Below are 26945 nucleotides of genomic sequence, written 5' to 3'. Positions count from 1 at the left end.
TACCTCCTCCTAAGCAATCATGTGGCAAGATTATACGGTTGATTGCATCCAATCATTGACTCTTCATTAATCCCTCCCCAAGAGCTTGGGGATGGCTGAATGCATAGAGTCATTAACTTTTGAAGCAATCACTCCTCCTTACCAAGCATGAGACAACATTAGACTATTGATTGCATTGAGTCAATCATTTTCCCAGCAATTCCTCTTTTGGAGTAACAATGGCAGTGAATATTTTATTGCATCGAGGCACTGACTTTGCAGCAATCTTTTAATCTGAGCATGCATATAAAGGAAAGGGAACAACTTCTAACAGGAAGAAACCAACAGGGTCACTGTTTGTGGCATTCTTCTATCGATTACTCAGGGTTAAAATAAACAAAGAAAAGCAAACTATTATCTAACTCAGATAGCTGAAAAATGCTTGCAAACAACAACAAAAAAGGATATTGGATTGCTCATTTCCTTTGAATGTTAATAGGCTGTTCAGACTTGCAGCTGCAAAACTGAGACATTGTATTTACACCAGGGAAAATATATTTTAATAGAAATGGTAAAAAAAAAGCTGATCTGCACTACTGACAGTTTGTATATGATGAAATCTTTCAAACACTGGAGGCTTCCTGGTTTACTCTGCTCTGGCTCACACTGGGAGTTGTCAAAATTTTTTTTATAACTCTTTGGAGAAGTTTCTGATGACACAAAGATTGATGTGCTTCAACAAATTCGTGCTAATAGTAGCACTTGTACCACATTTTGAGAACAACAAGCATTTCCTCTGCTGATGCCCAGCCTTCACAATAAATGTGGCTCTCATCAAAAGACACATCAGCCACTGGAACAGAACTGATAAATAAATGCAAAACTACAGACAGCCAACCTGTCTTGGGGGAACATATGTGTCTTTACTTCTGGAGTAGCACTACCTACACAGCTTATCTACCTAGACGTCTTAAAGGACAAGACAAATTGTCTGAATCAGGGGGTAGTTGTGAAAGAAGAGACTGAACTTACCTTAGTGGGGTTACTTAAGCCTGCAACACAATCGCCCATCAAAGTGACGTAGCAAAAAACAAAGAACAAATGTTCATTGTAGTAAATACTATGAAGATAACTTGTGGGTTACAGATTTATAGAAAACATATATATTTCTCCATTAGTTGGTACTTTTTTTATTTTCAATTTATTTATTTATTTTGATTTAAGCAAAACTGACAAGTCTTCACAAAATGTTTGGCCACAAAAATAAATGATGGCACAAATGATGGTAACATTGTTTGGTCAGAATCCCTTTGGCGATTATCACAGCTTTAATTAGCTGGTGAAGACACTGTCAGCTCCTGTTTCATCCATTCATATTTTTATTCCATTATTCATTTAGTCCTAAAAAAAGACAGCCAGGATTTATTTTATGTCATAAAGAGTTTATATTTCTTTAATGTAAACATTGATTATTTAAATTCATTTCTAAATCAAATATTATTTTTACAAAAACAATCTATCTTCATTTAAGGTCTGCAGGAAGCTCGGCAGAGCAGCCTTTCCGGTATGGAGTTATAAATCCTCGTTATCCACTGGTAGACCAGAAGTGGAGTCCAGACTTATGCCTGTCTAGTTATTTTGCTTAAAACTCAACCATAGTGGTAGAATTACATATGATTATGTGCAAATATGTTTTTATTTCTGCGCTGCGATAGAGTGGTGAATGCTTATTCTCTCTTTTACCCATCCGCTGGTGGTAAACCCTGTACAGATAAAGGATAGATAGATATTGGTCAATCATGTCATACGATGAAAAAAACAAAATAGTAAAGGTAATGTGCAGCTGCAACCAAGTTAGAGACTACAAAGTGACCACTTTCATCAAGACATGACAGGATTCAGTTGAGGATTGTACAGAATAAAAGAAAGGAGAGATGCTGCTTTGCTTCAAGAGAATGTTGTTTGACAGATAATTATTACAGTTGACTGCAGATAAATGATGCAGGACGCTCAAAGTGATGTGTCATAAAACCCAGCCAGTCAGACGCCCAGGCCCCTAGACAGGGCTGTCAGCAGGTTTGTACCCCTGATGAAACAAAATTGCTTTCATTTATGTGAAATGTTGATGTCCAACGTGTGGCAGGAAGCTACCATTGTACATTACCATAATAAAACAGCACCCCACCCCATCGCCCCGCGGGAAACATAGTGATGGTGGCATTATGTGGGGATGTTTTTGTCAGAAAAGGAAAGCTACTCAGAGACAATGGAAAGATGAACGCAGCTAAATAGAGATCAACCCTGGAAGAAAAGCTGTCACAGGCTGCAATAGACTTGAGACTGGGACAAGATTGGCTGTCCCAGTCTCAAGTCTGAGAGACTGGGACAGCCCCCCCCCCCCCTCCCTCTGTGTTGAGATGTTTATTGTATCTTCAGAAAATGGCTAACACTGGTGCATAATTAAGGGTTATGCACAGAAGCCATGAGAGTTGTTGTTGATTCTGTTGTGTTCACTCAAGAACATTTCCCTATTGGGACGATCAAGCATCTCTTATATTCAGACTAGAACAGGTCAGAACGGACAAACTTTTTGATCTGATTGTATTTGAAACCATATAAGAACAACATCTGGATTCTTGAACAAGATGATGGAGACAATGAATTTACTTTTCAATTAGCTTAACTGGAAACATCATATTAAATGTGTGATCTTTTACTTCTTACACAGAAATCATAATCATCATAAAAAATTCCTCCTCAGGTGCTCTGGCTCACATATTTAGCTTTCATCAAAGAATGAGACCTGGAGGCAGTGGGGTGTAGCGGTTAGCGTTGTCGCTTTGTGGAAAAAGCCAATCAGTGTAGGGGTTTTATGTTCACCACAACCGTATTTGGGTTTTATGATGGTACCCCAGCCTTTTCCCATGGTCCCACCAAGAATTGGACACTCAGTTCAGGGTAATTGGTGAGTGCCATGGGATAGGGTAAGGTTGGCGTAGGATGTGGTTCAACAATTACTTGACTGTATCGTATTCAAGTTTTTTTTTTTTTTTGCAGGTTAGAAAAGTCTGCATTGCAACATCGATATTGCACATTACTATAACTCGTTTCATTATGCTCTCCTGTTTGGCCCATCAATGCAGGTGGAGAGTCTTGGTGAGTTTCCAATGATCTGTAACTCCTTCCATTTTCAGATGATGTGAAAATATTGAGGCTATTGCTGTAAAAGGGATATGACTGAAAAAGGGATAAACAGATGGGTAGACAGATGTATGTGTGTGGATGGAGAGATAGAAAAGATTGAACATAAACACTTTTCAATTTTCTTTTTTAGGCCTGTCCACCCATTCTCTATACCAATGTCAAATTATTTACTGCAAATATTAGAACAGTAAAGTTTAGAGAAAATGCAACTCCAATCTGTGTGGTGATCAGAGAAGGGATCAGCAAATTCATGATGGCTGCTATCCCCTCTGGTACTCTCTTGATGATACCACAGCTATTGCTGGCTATGAAGTAAATGTGTTTGTATAAGTCTAAAATGGCTTCCCCCCCCAAAAAAAAAATAAAACAAATTAACAAGTCTGTAGCTCATAGTTGCAAGCTTCGGTCTTTATTTTTGTTGTATTTTCTTATTATAGAAAATGAAAAAGAATAGAAATAAGCACCTTTATAAAATCACAAAATGTTTGAAGAGTCAAAAAAAAAAATAATAATCCGTGTTTTCTAAACAGATTTATGTTAAAGTGAATGCTGCTTATCCCTATAAAAACCTTCAAATCATTATAAAATATTCATGAGCATGGAGGATGAGAAGATGAGCAAATTATTTTGTAAAAAAAAAAAAAAAAAATTCTTCATTGTATGCCTTTTACTGAAGAACATCACCATAGGTAATTTAAAACGGTGTACAGCTCAGATTTTAGCAATTTGCATGATATGCTGTTTTATATTCAGGCTTTCTCGGCGCTGGCTGCAGGGCTGAAAGTTTTGCCAGAGTCGGCCATGAAGGCTTCAATCTCCTCCACTGTGCGAGGTACGCAGGTCAGCAGCTCCATACCATTGGCTGTCACTGCAATGTCATCCTCAATGCGAACCTGGACAAGACAGAGATAGTGAGGTCACTAAAATCAAACTCAGTACACCTTCTCCAAAGTCTCTGTGGAAAAAAAACAACAATTGTTTTACTTAAAGAACCTTTAATGACATGTGAAACTTTAAGGAGTTTGGCAAACGGATACAAAAAAAAAAGTCCAACCATAAAAAAGCTATTTTACAGTCAATGATTCAGAATCCAGTGCCATAAACAAATAAAGTGAGCACACTTACCCCTCCAAAGCCTCTGAAGCGGGCCAGCACTTCGTTATTGATGAAGCAGCTTTGAGCTGGGTCAGCCAGGGCCTTGTCCAGCAGGTGGTCTATGAAATATATCCCAGGCTCCACAGTGAGGACCATCCTCTCCTGCACCAGGCGGCCCATACGGAGACTCCTTAGTCCGGGCTCGTCAATGCGCTCCACCCCCTTAAACGCATAAATATATATTTTTTAAATTAAATACTTGACTCTTTAAAAACATACAAATACAACAAGATTAATTATTTATACCTACAATTAACAATAGTTTTAATAAGCCTTCAGATGTTCTACGGTAGTATGCAGAATGTTTATTTTTAGAGACGCACCAATCGACCGGCCAAAGATTTTAATCAGCCCACCTCCCTTTTATCTGCTATAGTCAGTGATCAGCAGCTCAAAGTTTTTTGAATGCATTAAAAAGAAGAAAGCCAATCGTATTTGGTCTATTAACGCATCAACCAAAAGCATGTACGTTGATGCGTTTCATTTTCAGATGAAGGTTAGGGAACGATGACTTGATGCAAAATGGGGAAAAAAGCTTGTAATGGATTCAAACCAATATCCCCAATAAAATAACTTGCAACACATTTTACTTTACTTTTCTTGCATCACAATTCTTTGGGTAACACAAAATCCCAATTTTAAAACTAGGTAAAGTTGGAGGTCACAGAGCAGCCCGCAGTTCACTATCCAATATGGATACGGCACATATAATACAGTGCATTGCAGAAACCATTTATAAGCACCTCTGTCAGTTTGTATCACACATAAACCAGCGGTGCACATAATGCTGTACAATATCTCCAGGTGTATCTAATTAGAAACATTGAATAAATGCAATACAAAAACAGAAACGGACATCATATAGATCCTTTACACACTGAAACATTTCTGTTCATTTTGATGTTTACAGCTGTTTGATCGGGCCCATGTCCTGGATAAGGCTGCGTGTTGAGGCTCTTAAAGCACTGTGACTCCAGCTGTAGTCCATGTCTTGGAAATCTCCTCACACCTCTTGAAAGGGCTTTTGCCTCGCAATCTTCTCAAAGCTGCAGTTATCCCTATTGATTTTTCCTTCCACTCAATCTTCCATTCATATTCTTCACTCTGAAGAGCCAGCTTTAGGGAGGACCTTTTCATGGCTTACCTACTTTGTGAATGTCATACACTGTCCCACGAACACATTTGTGTGGCTCACATTATAAACAGGAATAAACTAAACGTATCACTCTGCATGGAAAAAAAAAGTTCCACACAAGCTTTTCTTTTTTCAAAACAATTAGTGAAATAACCTCCCTCTCCGTTCAGTGATATTCTGATTAAGTGATATCCTGCTGTATTTCTGAACATGTTTCTTTACACACAATTGGAGAGAAATACATCTGAGGTAAACTGAATGCAGCAGAAGAAATTTTCACAGTTTTAAGAAATAAATAATCTGCTGTTTGTACAAAACCATGTAGCACATACTTGTTTTTATCAAACAAAGATGATGCCTGGAAGTAAAAAAATCTAAAACCATAACTATTTACAAACATGTAAAGTCCCCAACTTAAAGGAGGGTGTACTTTATTTTTACCATGACTTTTTATCATTCTATTCAAAGTACTGTTAATTTTACTGAATTCCCTCCATTTACTGCCTATTCATGTTTGGTATTGATGATGATGCCTGAACATTTAGAAAAACAAGAAAACATGTCATCTTCCTGGTAACAGCCCAGGCTGCGGATTTTAAAGAAGACCCGACAAGGATTTCTGTTGTTCCCCTCTTACCTCTGGGTAACCTCCCACGTCGTGGACGTCAATGCCCAGCAGGTGTCCCAGGCCGTGGGGCATGAAGACAGAACCCAGGTGGACCTTCAGCATGTCCTCAACATTACCATGCAGGATGCCGATCTTTACGAGTTCCTCCAGGTGAATTCTGTCAGCCAGACGGTGCATGTCAGTCCATTTCACACCTTCAAAACAAACGTATAAATATCACTTTACATTATAGAAAAGACCAAAGTGCTGTAAAGAATAGATAAAAAATAAAATAAAAAAAACGTTAGAATGACAAATCCCCTTTTAAAGAGGTGAGTTTTAAGAAGAGATTTAAAAACAGAAAGTGCTGTAGCCTGTCTGATGAGCACTGGTAAGTCACTCCGCATTTTTGGAGCTGCCACAGCAAAAGCGTGGTCACCTCTAATTCCACGGTTGTTTTGGACACACTGAGGAGCAGCAGCTTAGCTGACCTGAGTGAGCGGATCAAGGAAAATCCTGCAACGTTGACACAGACAAAGCCACGTCCTAATACACTGCCCATCAGACAATTTTAAAACCACTCACTTACAAGGAATGTGTGTTAAAATTACACCTTCCCTAGTGGAAGTAGAGGTGAGGGGGTTTGATTTGTTGTCAGTGCTACTTAGTTTGAACAGTTCTGCACTGGATTACGTTTTCTCTAAGGCGAGATTCATACCTCTCAGACTTTCTTCTTGTCCTCACATGAATTTAGTCAGCTATATCCCCCCCAGGGTCCTTCCAGATGACCATGTGCAGGCATGATTTTTGTGACTGCTTGCTGTGTGCACCATCACAGATGATTACACTCCCCTCAAATGCACCGAACAGAATAGACAAAGAAAGTAGCTTAGCACATGCAGAATCTGCCATGCGTGTCCAACACAGGGTGTTTCTGCTTCTTTTAAAAGGGTATTTATCATCTTATTTAGAGCCAGAAACCTTAATAAGCAAAACATGACTCAATTGTAATCAGCCTTTTCATCAAGTATAAGTAATAATAAGAGCCTTTTTAAGTCACGCACACAGTGTCTATTTTACAGTAATCCCAGAATGGATTGTTTTCTTGACAAACAAAAAAAACCTTTCTGGTGGGAATATTTGGAATGGTTTTGTAGTCACTTCCTGGTGCGTGAAAAAGGACGGAGCGTGAGCTTTTGCTAAAAAATAATCAGCAGAGATCCAAAGGTTTCTGGCAGAACTTCACCAACTTCCACGGTGCATGAACTGTGAACTGGTAGATAAAAAACACTTGAAGGAAAAGGAGCTCCTTATCCTTCAAGTGTTGCTGAAGTTTTATCTACCGCTAAAGATAATCACCCGGGACGATTTCTCCTTACACAACAAAAAAAATAAATAATAATTTTGTAGGAAAAAACTTTATTGCCCCAGAATAGAAATACTTTATCAGCATCCAATGCACAAAATAAGAAGAGTCTCCAGTTGTGTACTCATCATTACCACTAAATCAGTAAACAGTGGTATAGAGATTACACAAACAGCACTGCTGAAGCACAGCATAGAGGTGATCAGATTATGGTTTCGTCCAGGTGTTAAGGGAGCTCAGGTTGCTTAGACTGTGGCCTTCAGCTCTTCTCTATTGTTGGGTTTGGTGTTTCTCATCCGCCTTTCTAAAATCCTCTGCAGATTTCTTCAGGACAGTTTGTGGTCAATCAAACATGAAGATACTATTGCTATGTGCCAAGTCCTGTTAGAATATAAAACCAGAATCCCTGCAAGTATTTTGAACAGAGGAAATCACAAGGTGCTCCAAGACTTTCCAGATAGACGGCTAGACTGATTCTGGGCCAGAAAAACACAGTGGACCAATACCAGCCAATGATGTGACCCCCCCAAATCATTTCTGACTGGACCTCAGTTCTGGGGCCTTGCTTTAGTCATGAAATTTACTATCCTCTGAAAAGTGGTCTGTGGACCAGTGAGAAAAAGTTCAGTTCTCTTTTTCTCCTCAGCGCAGGTGAGATGTTTTTTAGGTCGACTCACAAATCTGTAGCTTGTGCCCGTTTTTCTACAACACCTCTCCTTCCGCCCAACTTTCTATTAATATTCCTGCATACAGCACTGTGCAAACAGCCAGCTTCTTTAAGAAACACCTTATGTGGCTTACCACTTCTTGTAAAAGGTGACAATAGCTTAATGTCTGCTGGACAACAGATGTCTTTACCCATGATTGCGTAGAGCATAACGTTTCTGCAACTAAAGCCCTGTTCGCACAGGATAAACATTATCTCTAAATAAGTTACCCCCTAAATCAGTTTTTTATGTGGCGCATTCGCACGGGATAACCGAAGCCTGAGATTTAGCTGAAATTCACAGACGTCTCTGCTGCATATTGTGTGCGCGAATGGCCGTGTAACAGATGCAGTGCAGCCAACTCTGCTTATAGGCGACTTTGGGCTCTCTTTTTTCTAAAGCCTTCTGCATATTTCGTCAGTCGCATATTTGGGCTTGTCTTTTTTTCCTCTCCAACAGAACTCCTTCTCCTGTCTATCGTACTGTGCAACAGGAGCCCTCAAACTGCTCCTGCATTACGGATAGCGAGAGCAGGTTAACACCTGTCTGCATGCATACGCTCCATCCCTGAGAATTTTGCGAACAGGAAATGTCGTTGTTGGTAGAAATGCAACACTAAATGCATTAATTTATACAGTATAGAAAAGGGGCTCTGTATCACAGTGTGGTGTGTTGCTTATTGGGCTTGTTTTCCGATATGGCTTTTCTGGCCTGGGACTCAAAGTTTTCTAAACACTCCAATCCAGCCTCCATTCTTAACCAAAAGCAAATCAACATGTGCCCAGGAAAAAAACAAAAACAACAGCAACAAAAAAACCTGCTTATTCACACGTGGGATCCAACTCCCATTTCTGTCCAAATCAAAGACATGCCTAATCACATTGGATTAGTATTATCACAGGACCTCGGGGTTGAGGTAAATATAGTAGGTAATTTGCAGGGGAATTTTTTACTTTACAAATTACTGACATAGCCGATTCGCATGGGATTAACAACACAGGAAACCTCTGCAATAATTACAAATCCCATGTGGTCCCTAGGTGAAGCTAATCCGGTCAGAATAGGGCTTAAATTCATTTGATGGATTTTAGTCAAACTAATTTTGTGTTTTCACTGCCTGTAACTCATGTTTACACAAGCCAACAGAAACAAATCCTTGAAATATATTATTCTTTGTATAGTAAAACAAGGTAACAAAACAATGTAACAAAAATACATTTTTCGCCGGTCAGAAAATGGATGAATGGATGGATACTAATTATTGAGATGTACCTCTATTATTATTCAGTAAAGTACTGAGTTTATCTATTTTTAATATTTACAGCATAAATATGCTTTATTATCAGTATTTCCTTTCAGTTTATTTTCCACATAAGATCTCAACACTCATAACAACATACTTGATTAGTGACCCCAGTCGGCTCCCAACCCCAACTTTCTGAGCAACTTCCTTAAAGGTATAGTAGACGATCTTCTTGCAGCTTCGAGTTCCAGGGGTATCATCTTATCTATTGGTTGTCCCACATGCCAATCATTGTGACCTGCTTACCTAACGCCGGTGTGCGTGCACGTTCCTTGCTAGTTTTATCTTACTGTATCCAGTTAGCTTCTGTGCTAGCCAGTCATTGCTGCTCTCGCTGTATACTTTTAAAATGGCAGAGAGTCTCAAGAAGCAAACTGTCTTGCAAGTTTATGAGAAGAAGAGGAAGGCATTAGTAGAAAGTAATAAGACCAGAGTGGATTTGGGAGATTCTTTCACGTGATCCCCCTGAGGAGCAGAAGAGCAGGTAGGATGGTCTTGCGCAATTAATCAAAAAGTGACGTTTCTGATCTACATTTCCAGAAAAATCATCCACTACAGTTTAAGCAGGAGGTTTCAGAAGTACATATTTATGTCCTGTAATGGTTCTAAAATATCAGAAGGTAACCTTTTTAAAAACAATTTTCTCCCTGTGAGTATAACTGAAGATGATAACCTGGTTTGAGGGCAGCCATGACGGCGCGGGAGGATTTTAGAACAGCTTCATAGATGGCCTTCTGATCTGCGGTGAACTTTCCGTTGGCCGGGAAGGAGCAGGTTATATCCGAGGAGTAGCAGTAGTACTCTCCACCCATGTCAAACAAACTGCAGAGAAAAACAGCATCACAACCCATTCATTTGTTTCTATTCCATTCAATTTTACGTATGCAGAGCTAATTCAAAACACGTCATCTCAAGGCATTTTACAAAGTTCTAGCACTTTGGATTTGTGTTTCAAGTCATTTTGAGTGTCGATAAGAAATAGAAGAACTGAATAATAAAAAGGCAATTTGATGCAAATATCTTGAAAATGTTTTTCAAATCCTGTCATGAGTCACTACCAGAATTACAACAACTTGCTAAAGTCTGCTCACCACATGTCTCCGTCTTCAATGGTCTTATTATTTGGAGCCCCAGCATGTCCATAGTGAAGGACTGAAGAATTATTGCCTCTGGTGGGAATAAATGATGGGAGAATTCAACACAAAATACAAAGACATTTCCCAGCGTCAACTCTCAAGTATGTTATTACTTCTATGCAGAAAATAAACCAAATGTGACTACTAATTTCTATCATGTTTTAGGCTGCTAAATTACATAGGCAATGTTTTTTATACCTAGAGGTCACCCTAAATGGCCCTGCAGGGTCAACTACATAGTCAAAGCAATTTCCTAACAACACAGGTTATAACCAGCGGTCTTAAACACATGAGGAGGAAATGACCCGATCAGCTGTTAGGCTAACAATATTTAGTCTGAGTTCCAGTCTGAACTTTAACATGGACTAAATTAAATGGCTCATGATCTATTGTACTTAAAAGACTGATTATTGATTGTGTCTACCTCTGAATGTGGATGCTGCGTCAATGCACTGATGGGGGAATATTGTTGATGATTAGACAATAGATATGGCTCCTGGGAAAGGAAGCATTTTCTTCTTTTTTTAAGGAGTTTATGACACTGTGCTATGGAAAATGTTGACCTGTTTTGCTTGTAAAGCCAGAAGAAAGTATTCATAACCTCTGTACTGATAAAAAGCATATTACTTCTGCTCACATGACCCTATTATTGCAGAACTGATCTTGGGTCACGGAGAGGACACAAGCTTCCAGACAGTTTTTAACCACAGCGGAGCCGCAGGTGACAGACTTCCTGTGTGTCCCGTGACAAGAGAAGCAATTATTTTGCAAACTGCGCTATAAATTTGCTTTGTGAAGCAGAGCAGTTTCATACTCTGGATCTGACTCACATTCTGCAAGTTCGATAAACACTTCTCTTTGATAATTGTCTTTGTCCAGGTGATCTTGTTTCCACCACACACTGATAGATTCATAAGAATTCAAATGGTTGAATGCAATTCTTCAATGAAACAAAAATAGTTTACATGCACTATACCCACCAAGAAAGGCATGATTAACATGATTTTCTTGAGGCCTGTGCATGCATTAATATGAAAAAAAAAAAAAAAACATTGGTAAACCTCTATGGTCATTCCTATTTTTGAGTAACATCTGACAAAATACAGTATTTAGCACATTTCAAAATGGCGCAACAACAATCTTGTCAAGATGAGGATCTCCACCTAAACTGACAGGCCAGCAGTCAAGATTCTTCATTTATACAAGAAAAAATATAATGTTTACTAAAGATAAACTTGATTAAGTAAAACATCAGACACTAAAATGTAATTTAAAAGAAACAGCTCATGAAGCCTTACGTTCCACAGATGCAGGTGTACGAGGTGTGGCGCATCCCGCCTTTGGAGTAGCAGTAGTGTTGGAACAGACTAAAGAAAAACAAAACTTTAGCAGTACGAAGGAAAGGAAAGAAATCCAATAGTCATATTCTGTGAAACGTTAATTAAGTGAAAGAGTATGTCGTCTGAATGACGTAAAAATAATGTTATGGTCGAGACCTTCAAGGACTTTTAGCTTCTTAGAGGGATTATAATGACAGAGAAAAACTGGTGGTTAACATTTTCTGTTTCTTTCCATACAGCAAATACAAAAGAGACTGACAGACATGAGCTTAAAATAGTGAAGCAATCTCTATCAGCAAATGGCTATAAAATATCCAAAAGGCAAATGCAGGCCAGCATATCTACTGACTATAGAGAAATTGTGTAACTTACCTCTCCATTTCATATTCTTTCTTTCCAGGAGTGACATTTTTCATCACCTACAAAAAAGAGCAATTATATATTATCATCACAATAGTGTTATTAACATAATTATTAGGAATTTATTATCATTAAGAAACTAAAATGGTTCAAATAACCTGACAGTAATATCTGTCTCCATTGCATGCACAGAAACCACCAAACCCTTTGTTTCTATTTTGTGTACATGAAGTCAAAACTGGAACATCAGGCTCATTGCAGAACAGATCAAGACAAATCAGGAATGGACATTTTAGTTATTTTTTTGTATTCTGTTTAATTTGGTGATTTTATAAAGATTTTAAAAATTGGAGTTCTAGTACGCAATTATCCTCCTTGTTAAAAATCAACATAAAAAAATGTATCAATCCTTCCTGTTTAACATTCAGAAGCACTGAGCTCAAGTATTGTTGAATTAGCCAATAACAAACTGTTCTAGTGAAATGCCAAAATCTTTTTGTGCCCAGTAAATTCAAACGCTGATGCAATGACTAAACTCTAGTGATGTGTGAAAAACTAAGTGTACCCTATTGTTAAGGAGCTTAAATATTCCCTTTAGTATCAATAAATCAAAATGAGGGAGTCTTAATCTTCTGCAAGGCTTTTGATACACTTCTTCTTTATTTTAAGGGTTTGAGGAGTGCAAAGTCTTGTTTAGTAATGGCCTAGTTTAGCCATCCTCACATATAATCTGTCTTGAAATGGAAGATATTACCATTTTGTGAGCGTCACTGGAAATCCTGTTGGTGTAGCGCAGGACCTCCAGCTCCATGTCAGTCTTAACGAGACGACTGCAACACCAGACAGAACAAGGAGTAATGAGTTCACATTATCTTCAGCAAAGCAGATGCCAAACAAGTATGTTTGAATTTTATATGCAGTTCTGGTACCAAAATTATTTATTATGGACATGAATGACACATGTAAATTGCCCATTTTTTTTAACACTACATTTGTTCATGACACACAGATCTTGGGTTCTGGTGAGTATTTTCAGCACCTTTTAAAACATTTCACATATGAAACTGAATAAATTCTGCTGAGGTGAAGTTAGCGTTTTCTCCTCATGCACTTGTTAGGTTCCCTTTAGGTACTCCAGCTTCCTTCCACAGTGCAAACATATTCATATAAGGTGAATAGGTTCCTTTAAATTGCCCTTAGGTGTGAATGTGTGTGTCACTCTGCACGGATAAGTGGGTACAGAAAGGGGAGGATGGATGATTTGCAGACTTAATAAATAGTACTTAAGGGGAGTAGGAGTATAGGAGTAAATAAATATAAACTTCATTCTACTCCTTTTCGAGCACCTAAATTATCCGTGATAACTTCATCTCACTGTTTTTTAATATTTACACGTTTGAAATAAACAGAGTGTGAAACAGCATGTCTAGCATTAAACCCAGGAACGTGTGAAGTAATTAAATCAAATGTTCCTTGGAAATTTTAAGGAAGAATGCTGTTAATCTTCAGCTCAGAACAAATTGCGCCCCAGTCTTCTTTTAGACAGCCAATTTAAATCCTTCTTATTTGTTTGGGGGTATTGCTGGGGATAGGTTTAGCAGATAAATACAAGGCAGGGGTAACCAGTAGGAACACTGACATCTATTCTAAAAACAGAAAGCCAATTAAAAGAGACCCTTGTTACTTTGAGCAAGAGGAGGAGGAGGGGGAGGGGGGGCAGAGGGTTCAATCAAGCTCTGCGCTCCAAGAGATGTGACTGAGCAGCATTCTTCTTCATTTCTGAAAACATCAATTCATCTGGAGGGTCCAAACTCTAATACCAAAGACAACCAGGAAAGCACGTAGATCATTATGTCCATGCAGAGGGATTTCTGACTCAGAGAGGAGGAAAACAGACGCAGGAAACGTCCACCCTGATTACGACACCAATCAAATTCCCTAGGATGTGTGATTGTTTGAGAATTTTGCTGAAGAAACTTTTTGAAGCCCCTAAGGCAGACTTTCTCAGTCATTAACTATAATATGAAGTTTGACACACTCACCATTCCACAATGACTGGGTGTAGAAGAGTGTTGTTCACTTGGAAGCTGAAAAAAGGAGAAAGTCCACCACAAAGTCAATGAAATGTAATGTACATTTCTGTTAAACTGAAACCAAACAAGCAAAAAGCAAGAATATCTACCGATTACAGTCGGCAAAAATATTCACAAATTTATTCACAAATAAAGGTGAATCATATTAATGCAAATTACTGCCACGTAAACATACCCACTGATCCCTTCAAAGGAGGCTTCGCGGCAGATGCTCCCACTATCCGTGTTCTGTCCTCTCTTAAAAAGGGACAGAAAATTATTACATTTCAAACATATATAAGAATATATTGTAGGGGTTTAACAGAACGCAGAAATCCCAGCTCGATGCGTGCTTCAGTTTTAAAGGACATTCTCGGTACAAAATACATGTAATGTTACACCCCTACTATATTAGTTTAGTACAAGCAGTCATGATAGACTTTAGTCCTGTTGATTAAATGATAGTTACCAGAGTCAGGAGAACTGATGGCTTCAGCTTGGACAGGACATCAGCAATCTACAGGAAATAATCAGGAGAGTAAGTCATCCAGCAGAGCTTCAAAAACGATAAGAATCAGTCCTCGTAATAAAGGTCACTCTGACACGGTGGCCTTTCCAGTTATAATAAGCGCCACAATTGATGACAAGAGTCTGCCTCACTCTGCCAGCAGCAAGAAGATCTCAAAATAAATTCTTCTTTGAGTGTTCACAAACATTGCAGCGGGATTTGAGAATGTCATGTTGACTTTACTAAGATACAGCATATTGCATATTGTCTGGTTTTGGTGAAGGAGGCAATAAATAATATCTAAATAATAAATAATCATACATACATACATGAAATATGCAATGCAAGAGGTCTGAATATTACCATCTGGGCAGGGTGAGGATTACATGAGCACTAAAGCTGCTTACACTGTTTTTTATCTTGCCATTAACGTCGGCATATTTGTAAGCATGACGAAATAAAACATTTTGCGGAACATGAAATCCTGTCAGCTCTAAGAAGTATCTGTGTTGAATTACAAGTGATGAAAAAAATAATAAAATTAAGACCTAAATAAAACAAAATGTTTGTGTGTTCCTTATGACATGGCCCTGTTTTTTTATTGTCTGTGATTTTTGTGATGTGGTTTGTAAAATTCTGTGTTTTTTAGTGTCAAGATGTGGTTTGTTACACCTTCTGTGACATCAGTAACCCCCCCCCCCCCCCCCCCCCACACACACACACACACACTGTCTTGCATGTTTCAAAAGTTCCCCAGCTTCAACACACCCAATTTTAATTGATGGCTGATTAACAGGCTTTCACTGAAGGGAAACATCTAAAACATGCAGGGCAATTTGACTTGAGGACCAGGATTAGTAAACACTGCCTGAGTGGCTACATTATGAGCTAAATTAATCAGAAAGTTCGTCAGAGTGCATCAGTTGGAACTGCTCTGGTTATTCAGCATCCTAAGTTGAGAGAATCTTCATCAGAGCAGACTGAGCCTCTGAAAAGTGTAGCATACGATTATTTCATTTAGTCATAGGGTCAGTGTAGTGCTATTTTAACATGGTTATTTTGTATGCGTGGTACAGGTGTGCAGCATATGGCTTTTCAGTGTGTTGACGGTCATGCCACATAATTTATTTTTGCATTTCCAAAATAATCCATGAGAGGCTGTCTTAGAATGACAAACTGTGTTCTCTAATAGTGTCAAATGTTTAGGAAGGAGAAGCTGGAGCGTCATTTACTTAAAGCTGCACATTTTCCAACACCATTGTGATGGAAGGGGAGATACATGATCCTCTGATTTTATCTCTGAATCATAGAGTTTGCTGACTTTGTGGCAACACAGCCAACCCAGCTAATCATTTAAGAATGAAGAAGCCACTGTAAACTATGTTCTTAAAGTCCATAAACCTGTGACAGCTTTCAGAGCTAATGATTAGCTTGAGGACAACTGCAGGCTACCATTTATTTTTCCTACCCCAGCAGTGAGAAGAAAATGTTCTGTTATAGAAACACATTACATAAAATAAAGACAAGCAAGTGGTTATATGTGAACCGAACATTAAGAATAAAGAGCAAGTACGTGACTTGGTGAGTGAAGTTTGTTAAGGAGTCGTTGCACAGAAGTTTTTATCTTAGGTGGTGCATCTTTCCTGCTACTTCTAATACCCCAGGAATGCTTCCTGAGGAACTGGCTGCTAAAAAGAAAGATTCTAAATTCAGGTTTATTGACAGGGAAGGCTGCTGGTTCAACTCCCAATTCTCTGAGCTGGTATGTTTTATACAAGATGCTACCACTGGCTTTCAATATTTCAATTCAACTCAATACAGTTTTATTTATGTAGAGCCAATTCACAATACATGTCATTTCAAGGCACTTCACCAAGGCAATCATGTGTAATATACTTTGGATAAAGTCCTAAGAGACGGGACGTAGAGGTATTAATAAAAAAGAGTTATAGCATAACTAAGTTTCTCAGAGAGTGAGATTTATGGACTGTTGATGCAACTTTTGATACACTAATGAGCTGTGATCAAAGCTAGTTGATGATTTCTGAATAACACCTAAAGTCATGAAAAGCAAGAAGAGTTCACTGCAACAGCAGCTGAATACTGAAAATAAAAATATTAATTAAACTAACCATGCACTAGTTGCCACAAAAAAGGAAGCAATGTTTGTTTATTTTTGTAATCCCTATAGCTGAATACAGTAAACTAATTTTATTGGCTGAGATAATTAGTTTACAGGCTAATAGTGTTGAGATGCAGCTGGTTTATTAAATATTCTGCTGCTAATTTGCATCATGCACTGAAAATATTTCAGCAATCTAACACCTTCTGCGTGTGGTGAGATGTAGACATATCAAAAGTATCAGCAGATTTAGTCATGAGGTAAAGTGCATAAATATAAATTAATGGAAAATTCTCAGCTTTTTTAAGGGGCTGGGTAAGTTAATGGGTTCTTATTACATTAAATGATTAAAGCTTACTTAAGGCTTACTGTGGTAATTTTGACTGCTTCCTTGATTTATACTCGCATTGCCTGCTAGTTTAGATGGACATCCACATCTTGAATAGTTTGCAGCTGTGCCATTCTTAAATGTACCAAAAACTGTCTGTCCTTTCTCAGACATAACCCAGAAATAGCAGGACTAACCATATAATGTACAATCTTTTCATATAAATGTAGCTCAAATTATTCAAATAACATCTTCAACATGAAATTTTAAGTTGTTTTTTTCCCACTGCTTCAATTTGACATGATGGCACATCTGCAGTAACAGTTATTGGACTGGCATCCTCTGCAGTAAGATAAGCTACAACAGTAAGGTTAATCAGATGACCTGGCGCAATAACATCAGTTTCTGCCAAGGTTAGCAAATAAAACAATTATAGCAACCATTAAAAATATTATATGGTGGTGCAGAAAAGGTCACATAGGACTGAAAAGTTAACACATACTTACATCACAGGTGTACTGCACCTCATCAACAGCATACTTCTCCTTGAAGTGCTCTCTAGGAAAGATCCTGCATGGAGATGCAAACAAACTACTGATAAAGCAAAGTCCAGACAACATGTAGCCAATATAAATGTGGTATAAAATTAAATGAAATTCAGACTTGGAACTAATATCCGTCTTTAGCAACCCGGCTGGACTTTGAAGGAGTTACAGGTCTGAATGCTCTCAGGATGGACTAAAAACAGCGTTGCTTAGATGCTTTAATCCAGAATTTTTATGTCTGGGTTTAAGTCTATACCCAAATAGCACTCCACTACAGTGAAACGCAACCTACCGAACTTATTTTATTCCAAACAAACCTGGAAAGTAATTATTTGGATGCGTCTCGGCGATATGCAGAATACAAATTAGGATTATCCAGAAATGATCTGCAATATAATGTTTGTTTTAAATGTTTTTAGAGGTTAATGCGCCTGTTACAAACACAAGAACCAGTTTGCTGTATGATCATCCACTAACTCAACAATGCTTATGTGCAAAATTAACTTTGTCAATTTACTGCCCTGGATGAATTATTAGCCAATGTAGAATATCATCCATATCTTAAACTGTTTCAGTACATTTATGCAACATATGTACATACTTTTTATTACGTCTAAATTTCTGTATGAAAATGTTTTTATTGGTCAGATTAGAACAATATTCTAATCTTAAATGTTGTGTTTGTATATTTAGAAAATGATAGCTAACAGAAATAAAGGCATGGAAACATCCGCGTGAAATTATTCTTTATAATATGTTTCACTTAGTGAATTTAGTTACTGAATTAAATTAACTTTTTGACAATATTCTAATTTCTCAACTGGTTTTCTATATCTGTTAGTCTGTAATGAATCCATAAAATACATTTGTTTAATTTTCAGAATAGAAATACTGAAATCATTTAGCAAAATAAATTTGTATGGCCTATAGTTTATTCATTTCACCCTGTCCCTTTTGTCTGGATAATTGCCTAATTCAATGTCTGAGAAAAGTGGATGTGCACGCAATTAATTTGTAACAAGAATTTGGAAGAAAATACAAATAAACAAAAAAACCTTGAAGTGGAGAACATGTTTGCTAAATTCCCAATTTAAAGCCTCTCACTTGCTGTTGTTAGAGTGCTGGCAGCGTACAAAGCTCTTTGAGGATTAGTGAGACTTACTCCCCCATCCAAGTAGCATAGCTTTCAGGCAGTTTAGGAACAAAAAGAATGGATTTCCCGGTGTCCACATCTATGGCTCCAAAACAGTCAGCCTCTGTCACTCCAAAGGCCCAGTGGAAAAAAGACTCCTGTACAAGAAAAACAATCAGAAATGTTAAAACAAGATTTTTTATCTTTTGTCCACAAAGAACTTTACCAGTCGTAAGCACTAAACAACTTATAGACATACAAAATGATTACTATGGAGTATGACAGGAAGGGTTTCATATTTTATGTGATGAGATGATTAAAAACTAGCAAAACTTAAAGTTTAACACAGATGTGCTGAGGTATTTGTTCGCTCCAATCAGCTACTCCCTGTCCCCTTTCCATAAGATGTAAGGAAACAAAACCAAAGCTGCAGTCCAGATCTATAAAAGGTCCATGAACTCATTGTTGGCTTGTGGATTATGAACTGATAATGAATGCAAAAATACAACCCACCTGCCTGAAGACGACATCCGTGTCCGTGCAGTACCTCTGACTTTGCTCTCCCCCCTGCAGCAGCACGACTGACTTTGGCACTAAGCCGTCCTTAACTTTCAACCCCTGGCACAATCTTCGACGGTTCTCAAGAAAAAGGGCAGCTGACACCCTCAGGGTGTCATTACCCAGCCAGTAGACGGGTCTGAAAGGACAAGAAGATATATCTCAGGAAAGTCAAGGTGTAGCAGCAGCTGGTGACACTGAAATTCACTAGGTGGGCTTTTGCTAAGATTTTATAGCCTTGCTCAAGATCTGCAACACTGCAACCACACTGACTCTACAGATTATTTTTATCCAGATAATTCAGCAAACTGTCTGGATGTGGCAGGCACAACTTCACATATCCAGGAACAACACTTCTGTTGTTGTGATTCAAGTGCATTGAGTTAAAGACCACACACTTGTTATTTCTAGCATCACTTTGATTTATATTTCATTGTTGAATAAATAAACATATAATGAGAGTGTTAGTATTTAGCCAGATCCCCTTTTCAGAAGTATCATAGCTTTAATTGGCAAGAATTTTTTTTCTTAGATTTATTTATAGGCAAGTTATTATTTTCTGTTCAGTACTGTGGTAGAAAATTATGGCTTTTAAATAGCTTTAGTTGGTCCATTTTCCAAAAAATACTGATTTTCTGATAAAACTAATTTAATTAGCTGTCACATGCATTTTAGAGTTATTTTCTTAAGCCAGTATACTTAAAAAGAGCCTGATATACATTTCCTATATATGATTTATATCCAAAATTTCTGCACGATATCAGAAACTACAATAATAATACTATCATTACATAAGGTAGAAGTAATATCAGTCTCTGTTCCACATCTGGCACCACAATAATTGCAGCTCTTTCAGTGATCTTTGGTCTCTTGGACACCATATCTACATGAGGTCTGCAGTGTCTGTACTGCATCTAAGGCTGAATATATGTTTGCCATCCAAAGCATTAAGGCCCTAAACTTTAAATAAAGAAACCAAGATTCCCTACTAAAGAATACTTCAGAACAGGGTTTTGCAAACTTTTTAGCCTGGGACCACAAAAATTACAGTGTCGTTGTTTCGGTCGGTGTGTGTATTTATTTTTAGGGGGATTATGAGAATAAAGTCACAATATTACAAGAATAGAATAGTATTTTAATAAGAACTCTTAGAAAAAAATAGTGCAGTCATCCCCATTTGAGGTAAAAGTATACTTTGGTATCGCTTTCACAAATAAGGAAATACTAAATATTTTTAGCACATCAGCATATAGGTGGACAATAATTCAATATCATTATATATTGCAATATAACTTTATTCAATAAAGGTGATGTGACATTTCCAGACTTTGAATATACATTACAGTCTATAATAACAGCACTGATTCTTTATGTAATTTTATGTGTTTTATTTTTTAAAGCAAATACTTCTAGAATGTTATATTGGAGGAGTTTTAGAAGCATGGCAAACTAATTCTCATAAGTTTCAACAGACATCTGTTGTGGGCATTCTTTGTGGTCTTTCTGGGGCTGTTATTTTGTTTATATCGATGATGTCATTATTATTATTAACCAAAATTAAGAAATATATTGTGATATAGGTTTTGGCCATATCGTCCATATCGTCTAAATCAGCAACAAATCATCTCCCTTTGACCCGCACAGGATCAAGATTAAAATCAAGAATGTTTTATTTGTCACGGCGTAAATACAATCAATTTGCATTACATTTACAAACCTAATTCTATCCATTTGATAGGCTTGACAACAGCTTGAGGAAAAGTAATAAAAAAGCCAGCTGTGTTTAGAAGAAAAGGTTAGGCCAGAAGATGCTGACAGCAGGCAATATTGTAACTGATATGTCTTAGGAAATAAATCTAGTCTCTCGCAAGAGGTTTGCTGATAAGATAAAGGCAATAGCGTATTTCCACCTGGAGCAGAGGTTAATCCATGACCTAGATGCATTTTACGGCAACCTGCAAGAACGTGGTTTCTTTTAAGTTAATAACAGAATAAACCCCACTCAGAGACACTGACATGTTGTAAATAAGCTACCTTTGCCACAGTGTTTTTCTCACAGTCTGATTTAGGTTTCTGGAGTGTCTTCCTTCTTATCATGTGATCAAGAAAGACTGTAAAAAAAATAGTTTCAACACTGTAGTCACGCATTGCAACATTTATTATTTTTTTTTTACACCTTTTGATATTTTAAACACTAGGTTACGTTTTAAATCTACAACAAAAATAAAAATAAACCTGAATTAGTCTAAAGGAAATGTACTACTATCCGTTCATAGGAATTATGAATTAAAAAGTTTGTTGCTTTAATGGTAATAAGTAATTGATGGTGGCAAAAGTGAAAATTCTTCAGCGCTTTAAACTGCACTGTATTATTAAACTGGAGTACTTGTTAAATCTTAAATACATGAACAGAGGCATCCGAAAATCATAAAACAAACCCGTTAAAACAATAAATGACAGAACACTAATGCATAGGATTTAAACTGCATCCAGCAGCTAAACTCAGCTTTTAATTAAAAGTGTAATATTAAAACTTTTAGTTTAGACAGAAGAAAAAAAAAGACTATTCCGCTATAAAAAAAAGACTATTCCGCCTAGCAACAGCTCGCGCGCACAGCTCACATTTACAACAGTTAAAGAGGCGAATACATAAAAAAGTGCTACAATTTGCTGATTTAAAGCTAATATGCGTATAGTTATATAAAATTATTTCTGGTAACTCACTGAACTGCTGAAGTCATGGCGACTCTGTCTGTGCTCAACTTGTCACGTGACAGTTGATCACGTGGTCACTGCAAGACGCCACGCTGTCAGCTGACGGAAAGTTGTGCTGCCTTCAAGTGTTCGGGACATTCTAGCTTCAACGTTCAAACGGCTTTGACCCGCAAAGGATCAAGATATTTTAGTTGTCACCGCGTGTTTCTGCGGCGAAATTTCTCTTTGGCTGCTCCGGTTCACATTACAGTTCACATTACACACAATAAAGGCACAAAAGCTGACAAACAAACAGGCAGTGAGCAAGGGTTATATTTTTTCCTTTTTTTAGCGTCACAGATAAAGGATAAATCATACAAAGAAGCATTGCGTTTTTTTCGAGACAAAATGCGTTTCTTTTACCAAATGTGCGCCTACATGTCCGTTTTACAGCCATGTTTTAACTCAGGGGCCCTAATTGTACAATAGATAATCAGTCATTGACTACAACATGAATACAATTGTTTTTGAAAGGATAAAATGTCACCATTTCAATTTTCAAATTTCAGTCAAATTTGATTAAACTATAATCAGTTCTGTACGTGGCACTTTCAAAAGGCTATACAATAAAATAGTATAGGAATCACAAAGGTGACAACACACAAAATAAGTTACTTCTTTGTAGCAGCTATTTCACTTTTTGATGTATTAGTTTGCGATCTAGAAGGAAACTGTAGAGCCATGTGCTGCTAATGTCTCACATTTCACAGCATGTACCTTGAAACACAATTGTCTTGTCTGGTTCTTGTGTGTGGGCTAAATTAACCACTTAAACCATTATGTAATCTTTATGAAATATAAAAAGGTAAAAATCCTTCAGGGTAGTTTGTTTCTACAAAATAAATAAAAAGCTCAACTTCTTACAAGTCCATGCTTAAAAAAGTAAAATCGATAAACAAGCAAAACAAATTAAAAACGCAACAGAAAAAAATAAACACAATTCTGTAAACAACAAGATAAATCTGTAAACATAATCTTTAAAATGTAGCTATTTGCTTTTAAATATTAATTCAGCAGTCTACAATTTAATCAAGGTTTCTTTAAGCTGTTTGAAATATAAAAGCATACTACATCTTTATGTTTGAGTTTTAAAAATTACATCACATAACTTTGTAATGCATTCATTTTTAAAGCAGAGTAACTGTTTCCAATGGATTCCTGTTTACATTGGGCTGAAAATAATCCTATTTCATTTCATTCTGCCATGGTGCAGTTACAGTAAAACAGCAGGGGGAGATGCAGCTCCCTCTTAAAACAGCAGTGGAGCGGTTTGAAAAATAATTGTTATGGATGTGTGCCGATACATGATGCAAGAACTCTAAATCTAAATGATATGTCATGAATGACAACATCCAACTGTGGCAAACTGTCAACAGGGTTAGCACACCCACAGAGACAAAAGTCTGATAATAGGTTATTTGATAACAAGACATTAACAGTCCTGTTTTTTTTTTTCTTTTGGTCTCCAGAAAAACATATTTATCAAGCCTTTAAATACAAGAAAATCCTGGAAGGTAGATTCTATTTTTACCTGCCAGGACTGGTAGATTAAATTTCTTAAAATTTGTTACCCTTTACACCCAAAGAGAGCAGGCAACCATACCAAGGGTTTTCTTTCTCATTTGGAAATGTTGACCCAATTTTATAGTGCCTTGAAAAAGTATTACCACCCTTAAACATATTATCATGTATCCTGTTACAACCACAGACTTCAATGTGTTTTATTGAAATTTTATGACAGAGTGAAGTGGAAAGCCAAAGTTTTCAGACCCTTTAAATCTGATTCCCTTAAAAATAATAATTTATACTAATTTCTTTCACAAGTCAGCTATTTAGCACATAGAGGGCACCTGTGTGTAATTTAATCTCAGTATAAATACAACTCTTATGCAAAGGCCTCAGAGTTGATTTAGAGAGTGTTACCGAAGGGAAGGAATTGAATCATGGAGACCTAGGAACACAAAAAGGAGGTAATGGATAAAGTGTTGGAGGTTGGCAGCAGTCTACTGTGGGGAGGATTTTCTTCAGCAGGTGAAAGAGGAACTGGAGGTAAGTTTGTTGGGAAGGTTGATCACACAAATTCACAGTACAATACATTGAAGGATGTTGTTTTAATGTGACAACATGTAAAAAAGAGTTTGAATACTTCTATAAGGCAGTCATGATGTGCAAATGTATACTAATAGTTACTCGGACTCCCAGATATTAACTGGACTAGGATCTTGTCCATTATTCTTTTTGCTGCCCTGGTTAACTTTCAATGAGTCGTGCCTGGATTTAGATAACCATATTTCACTTTGTGCATGTAAATACTTTGCAGTACTTTCCAAAGCGCAATCATATAGTGGGAATTTGCTGCTTTGGTTTTTGATAGAATATGTACAGAAATAATTGCTAAATTCATAGGCTGCTTTTGATCTACATCTTTTTCAGGTCACATCTTAACTCCTTGTCCATCCATCCATTACACTAAAACGTCTATCATTTGTGGGGTCGCGGTGCTGGTGCCTATCTCCAGCTGTCAATGGGTGAGAGGCGGGGTACCCCCTGGACAACTCGTCTTAACTCCTTGTGTTACACAAAAACATAATATGGGCATATTGTCAGTGCTGCTCCAAAATATACAGTGATTGGCAAGAAGTGTTTTTTCCTGGTAGTCCATTGCTGCAGGAATCAAGCTGGTCAGTTTACACTTGGGACCAGTTTCTTAGGATCTTGCATTGTTTTTGGTGCCAGATGTAAGTTATGCTGATATAGCTGAACTGTTAGGCTTTGAAATCTGAAAGCTCACTTCTTGCATGCTTTGGGCGTTTGCAGGAAAGCACTTGGCATCTTCAAAGACTCTTGCTCTTTCAGACAATAATGAATTGTGTCTATACAGGGATGTGTTTGAAATTTTAAAACCAAAAATTCCCAGATTCAGCATCTTCTTTGAGGAAGTGGTCCAAAAGCAGAAGAACTGTATGAAGTACATGATTCAGAAGTTTGTAAAGTAAATCTTAAAAGGCCAAAACCTGATAATAATTGTCTGCTGGATGACCACATCTGTCGCTTACAGAACTTACAAAACATTTTGACCTTTTCTTCAGGTTTCTTCAGGTTATTGAAGTTTATAGACATTTGTTTATACACAGACCCATAATAGTACTCCAACCATGTTGCTGTCCAGACTTTGATCTCTGATCCAGTTGCTGCTGTGTGTCACATGACATGGCCCACTTTTAACCAAGCTAACTCCGCAATGCTAATATTTGACCTTCAGTGTCCAGGTAGGCTGCAAGACTAACCAATATCATAAGCCCTTCTTCATCATGCTTCTCAGATAATACAAGGTGTCATTGCTGTTGCAATGCATTTTAACTTCAGGAAATGTAGTGCACAGCATTGAGGCTAAATTGTCCTTAGTTGTGTCAATATTTCCAGAAGTTGTAGTTTGGGCAGATGTGTTCAGACACAGCTTGCAAACAGAAGCTGTCATGCCAGGCTCTACATAGCCAGAGGAGGACATCTCCTGGTAGAGCTTCCAAGCAATTCAGAGTCCTGTTCAATCCATCATATGGAAGGAAAAATAGTATCACATAATGGCAAACTGTACCCAGACATGGCCTCCATCTATACCGGCAAGGCAAGGCAAATGTTTTTATATAGCACAATTCTGTACAGAGACAATGCAAAGTGCTTTACATGATTAAAATATAGGAAAATAGAATGTAGAAACAAAAAAAAAAAAAACATTAAAAACAGTAAAACAGTTTAACTAGAAACAGTCAAAGGCAGTCCTAAACAAATGTGTTTTTTAATCTTGACTTAAAAGAACTCAGGCTTTCTGCACTTTTACAGTTTTCTGGAAGTTTGTTCTAGATAATTGGAGCATAGGAACTAAATGCTGCTTCTCCGTGTTTGGTTCGTGTTCTAGGTACGCAGAGCAGGCTGGAGCCAGACGACCTGAGTGGTCTGGAAGGTTGATACACTGATAACAAGTCAGTGATGTATTTAGGTGCTAAGCCATTTAGGGATTTATAGACTAACAGAAGTATTTTAAAGTCTATTCTCTGAGATACAGGGAGCCAGTGTAAGGATTTTAGAACTGGGGTGATGTTCTCTATTTTCTTAGTCTTAGTGAGGACGCGGGCAGCAGCGTTCTGGATCAGCTGCAGCTGTCTGATCCACTTTTTAGGCAGACCTGTGAAAACACTGTTGCAGTAATCAATTCTACTAAAGATGAATGCATGGATTAGTTTTTCCAGATCCTTCTGAGACATCAGTCCTTTAATCCTGGAAATGCTCCTCAGGTGATAGAAAGCCGACCTTGTAATTGTCTTTTGATACTGATCAGGCCCAGGTTTCGGGCCTGATCTGTGGTTCCTAGCCGAAGCGACTGAAGCTGTGTGCTAACTTTTGATCTCTCCTCTATTGGTCCAAAGATTATTACTTTTATTAAATATTTGGCTTCCATGCAAAATAAATGCAGCGTGTCAGAAAACAAACACGTTACATCACCCTAAACACACTATCCCTTCTTTGGTATTTGGTGGGGGCACCATGACACTGTGGGAATGCTTCTCTTCAGCACAGCAGGATCATGAAAGTTGGTGAGAGCTGAAGAAAAAATATGAGTTGGAAGCTACACACTG

General features: G+C 37.6%; 1 protein-coding gene across 1 annotated transcript; it reads right to left on the bottom strand.

The window, feature by feature from the left end:
* Positions 1-3816: 3816 nt before the first annotated feature.
* Positions 3817-22389, bottom strand: pepd (peptidase D). The gene is made up of 15 exons (XM_012868743.3): positions 22282-22389; positions 19513-19696; positions 19030-19157; positions 17829-17892; positions 14834-14881; positions 14561-14622; positions 14335-14379; positions 13047-13122; positions 12305-12351; positions 11891-11959; positions 10548-10625; positions 10130-10278; positions 6111-6295; positions 4309-4500; positions 3817-4076 (listed from the first exon to the last, which is right to left on the bottom strand). Exons 1-15 carry the CDS (start codon positions 22296-22298, stop codon positions 3933-3935), a joined length of 1488 nt encoding a protein of 495 aa, XP_012724197.2. The 5' UTR covers positions 22299-22389; the 3' UTR covers positions 3817-3932.
* Between the last annotated feature and the right edge of the window lie 4556 nt (positions 22390-26945).

The sequence above is a fragment of the Fundulus heteroclitus genome, chromosome 4 (genome assembly GCF_011125445.2).
Source record: "Fundulus heteroclitus isolate FHET01 chromosome 4, MU-UCD_Fhet_4.1, whole genome shotgun sequence".
NCBI lineage: Eukaryota > Metazoa > Chordata > Actinopteri > Cyprinodontiformes > Fundulidae > Fundulus > Fundulus heteroclitus.
The sequence above is the reverse complement of the archived record's forward strand: the minus strand, read 5'-3'. Positions and strand labels throughout refer to the sequence as shown.

What these genes read in the sequence shown, in the direction of transcription:
- pepd (XM_012868743.3), bottom strand. An exon ending in CACCCAGTCATTGTGGAATG is followed by an intron (nt 13,123 to 14,334) that starts GTGAGTGTGTCA and finishes CTGGTGTTGCAG; the next exon opens with TCGTCTCGTTAAGACTGACA. An exon ending in ACGTGGGAGGTTACCCAGAG is followed by an intron (nt 4,501 to 6,110) that starts GTAAGAGGGGAA and finishes TATGCGTTTAAG; the next exon opens with GGGGTGGAGCGCATTGACGA.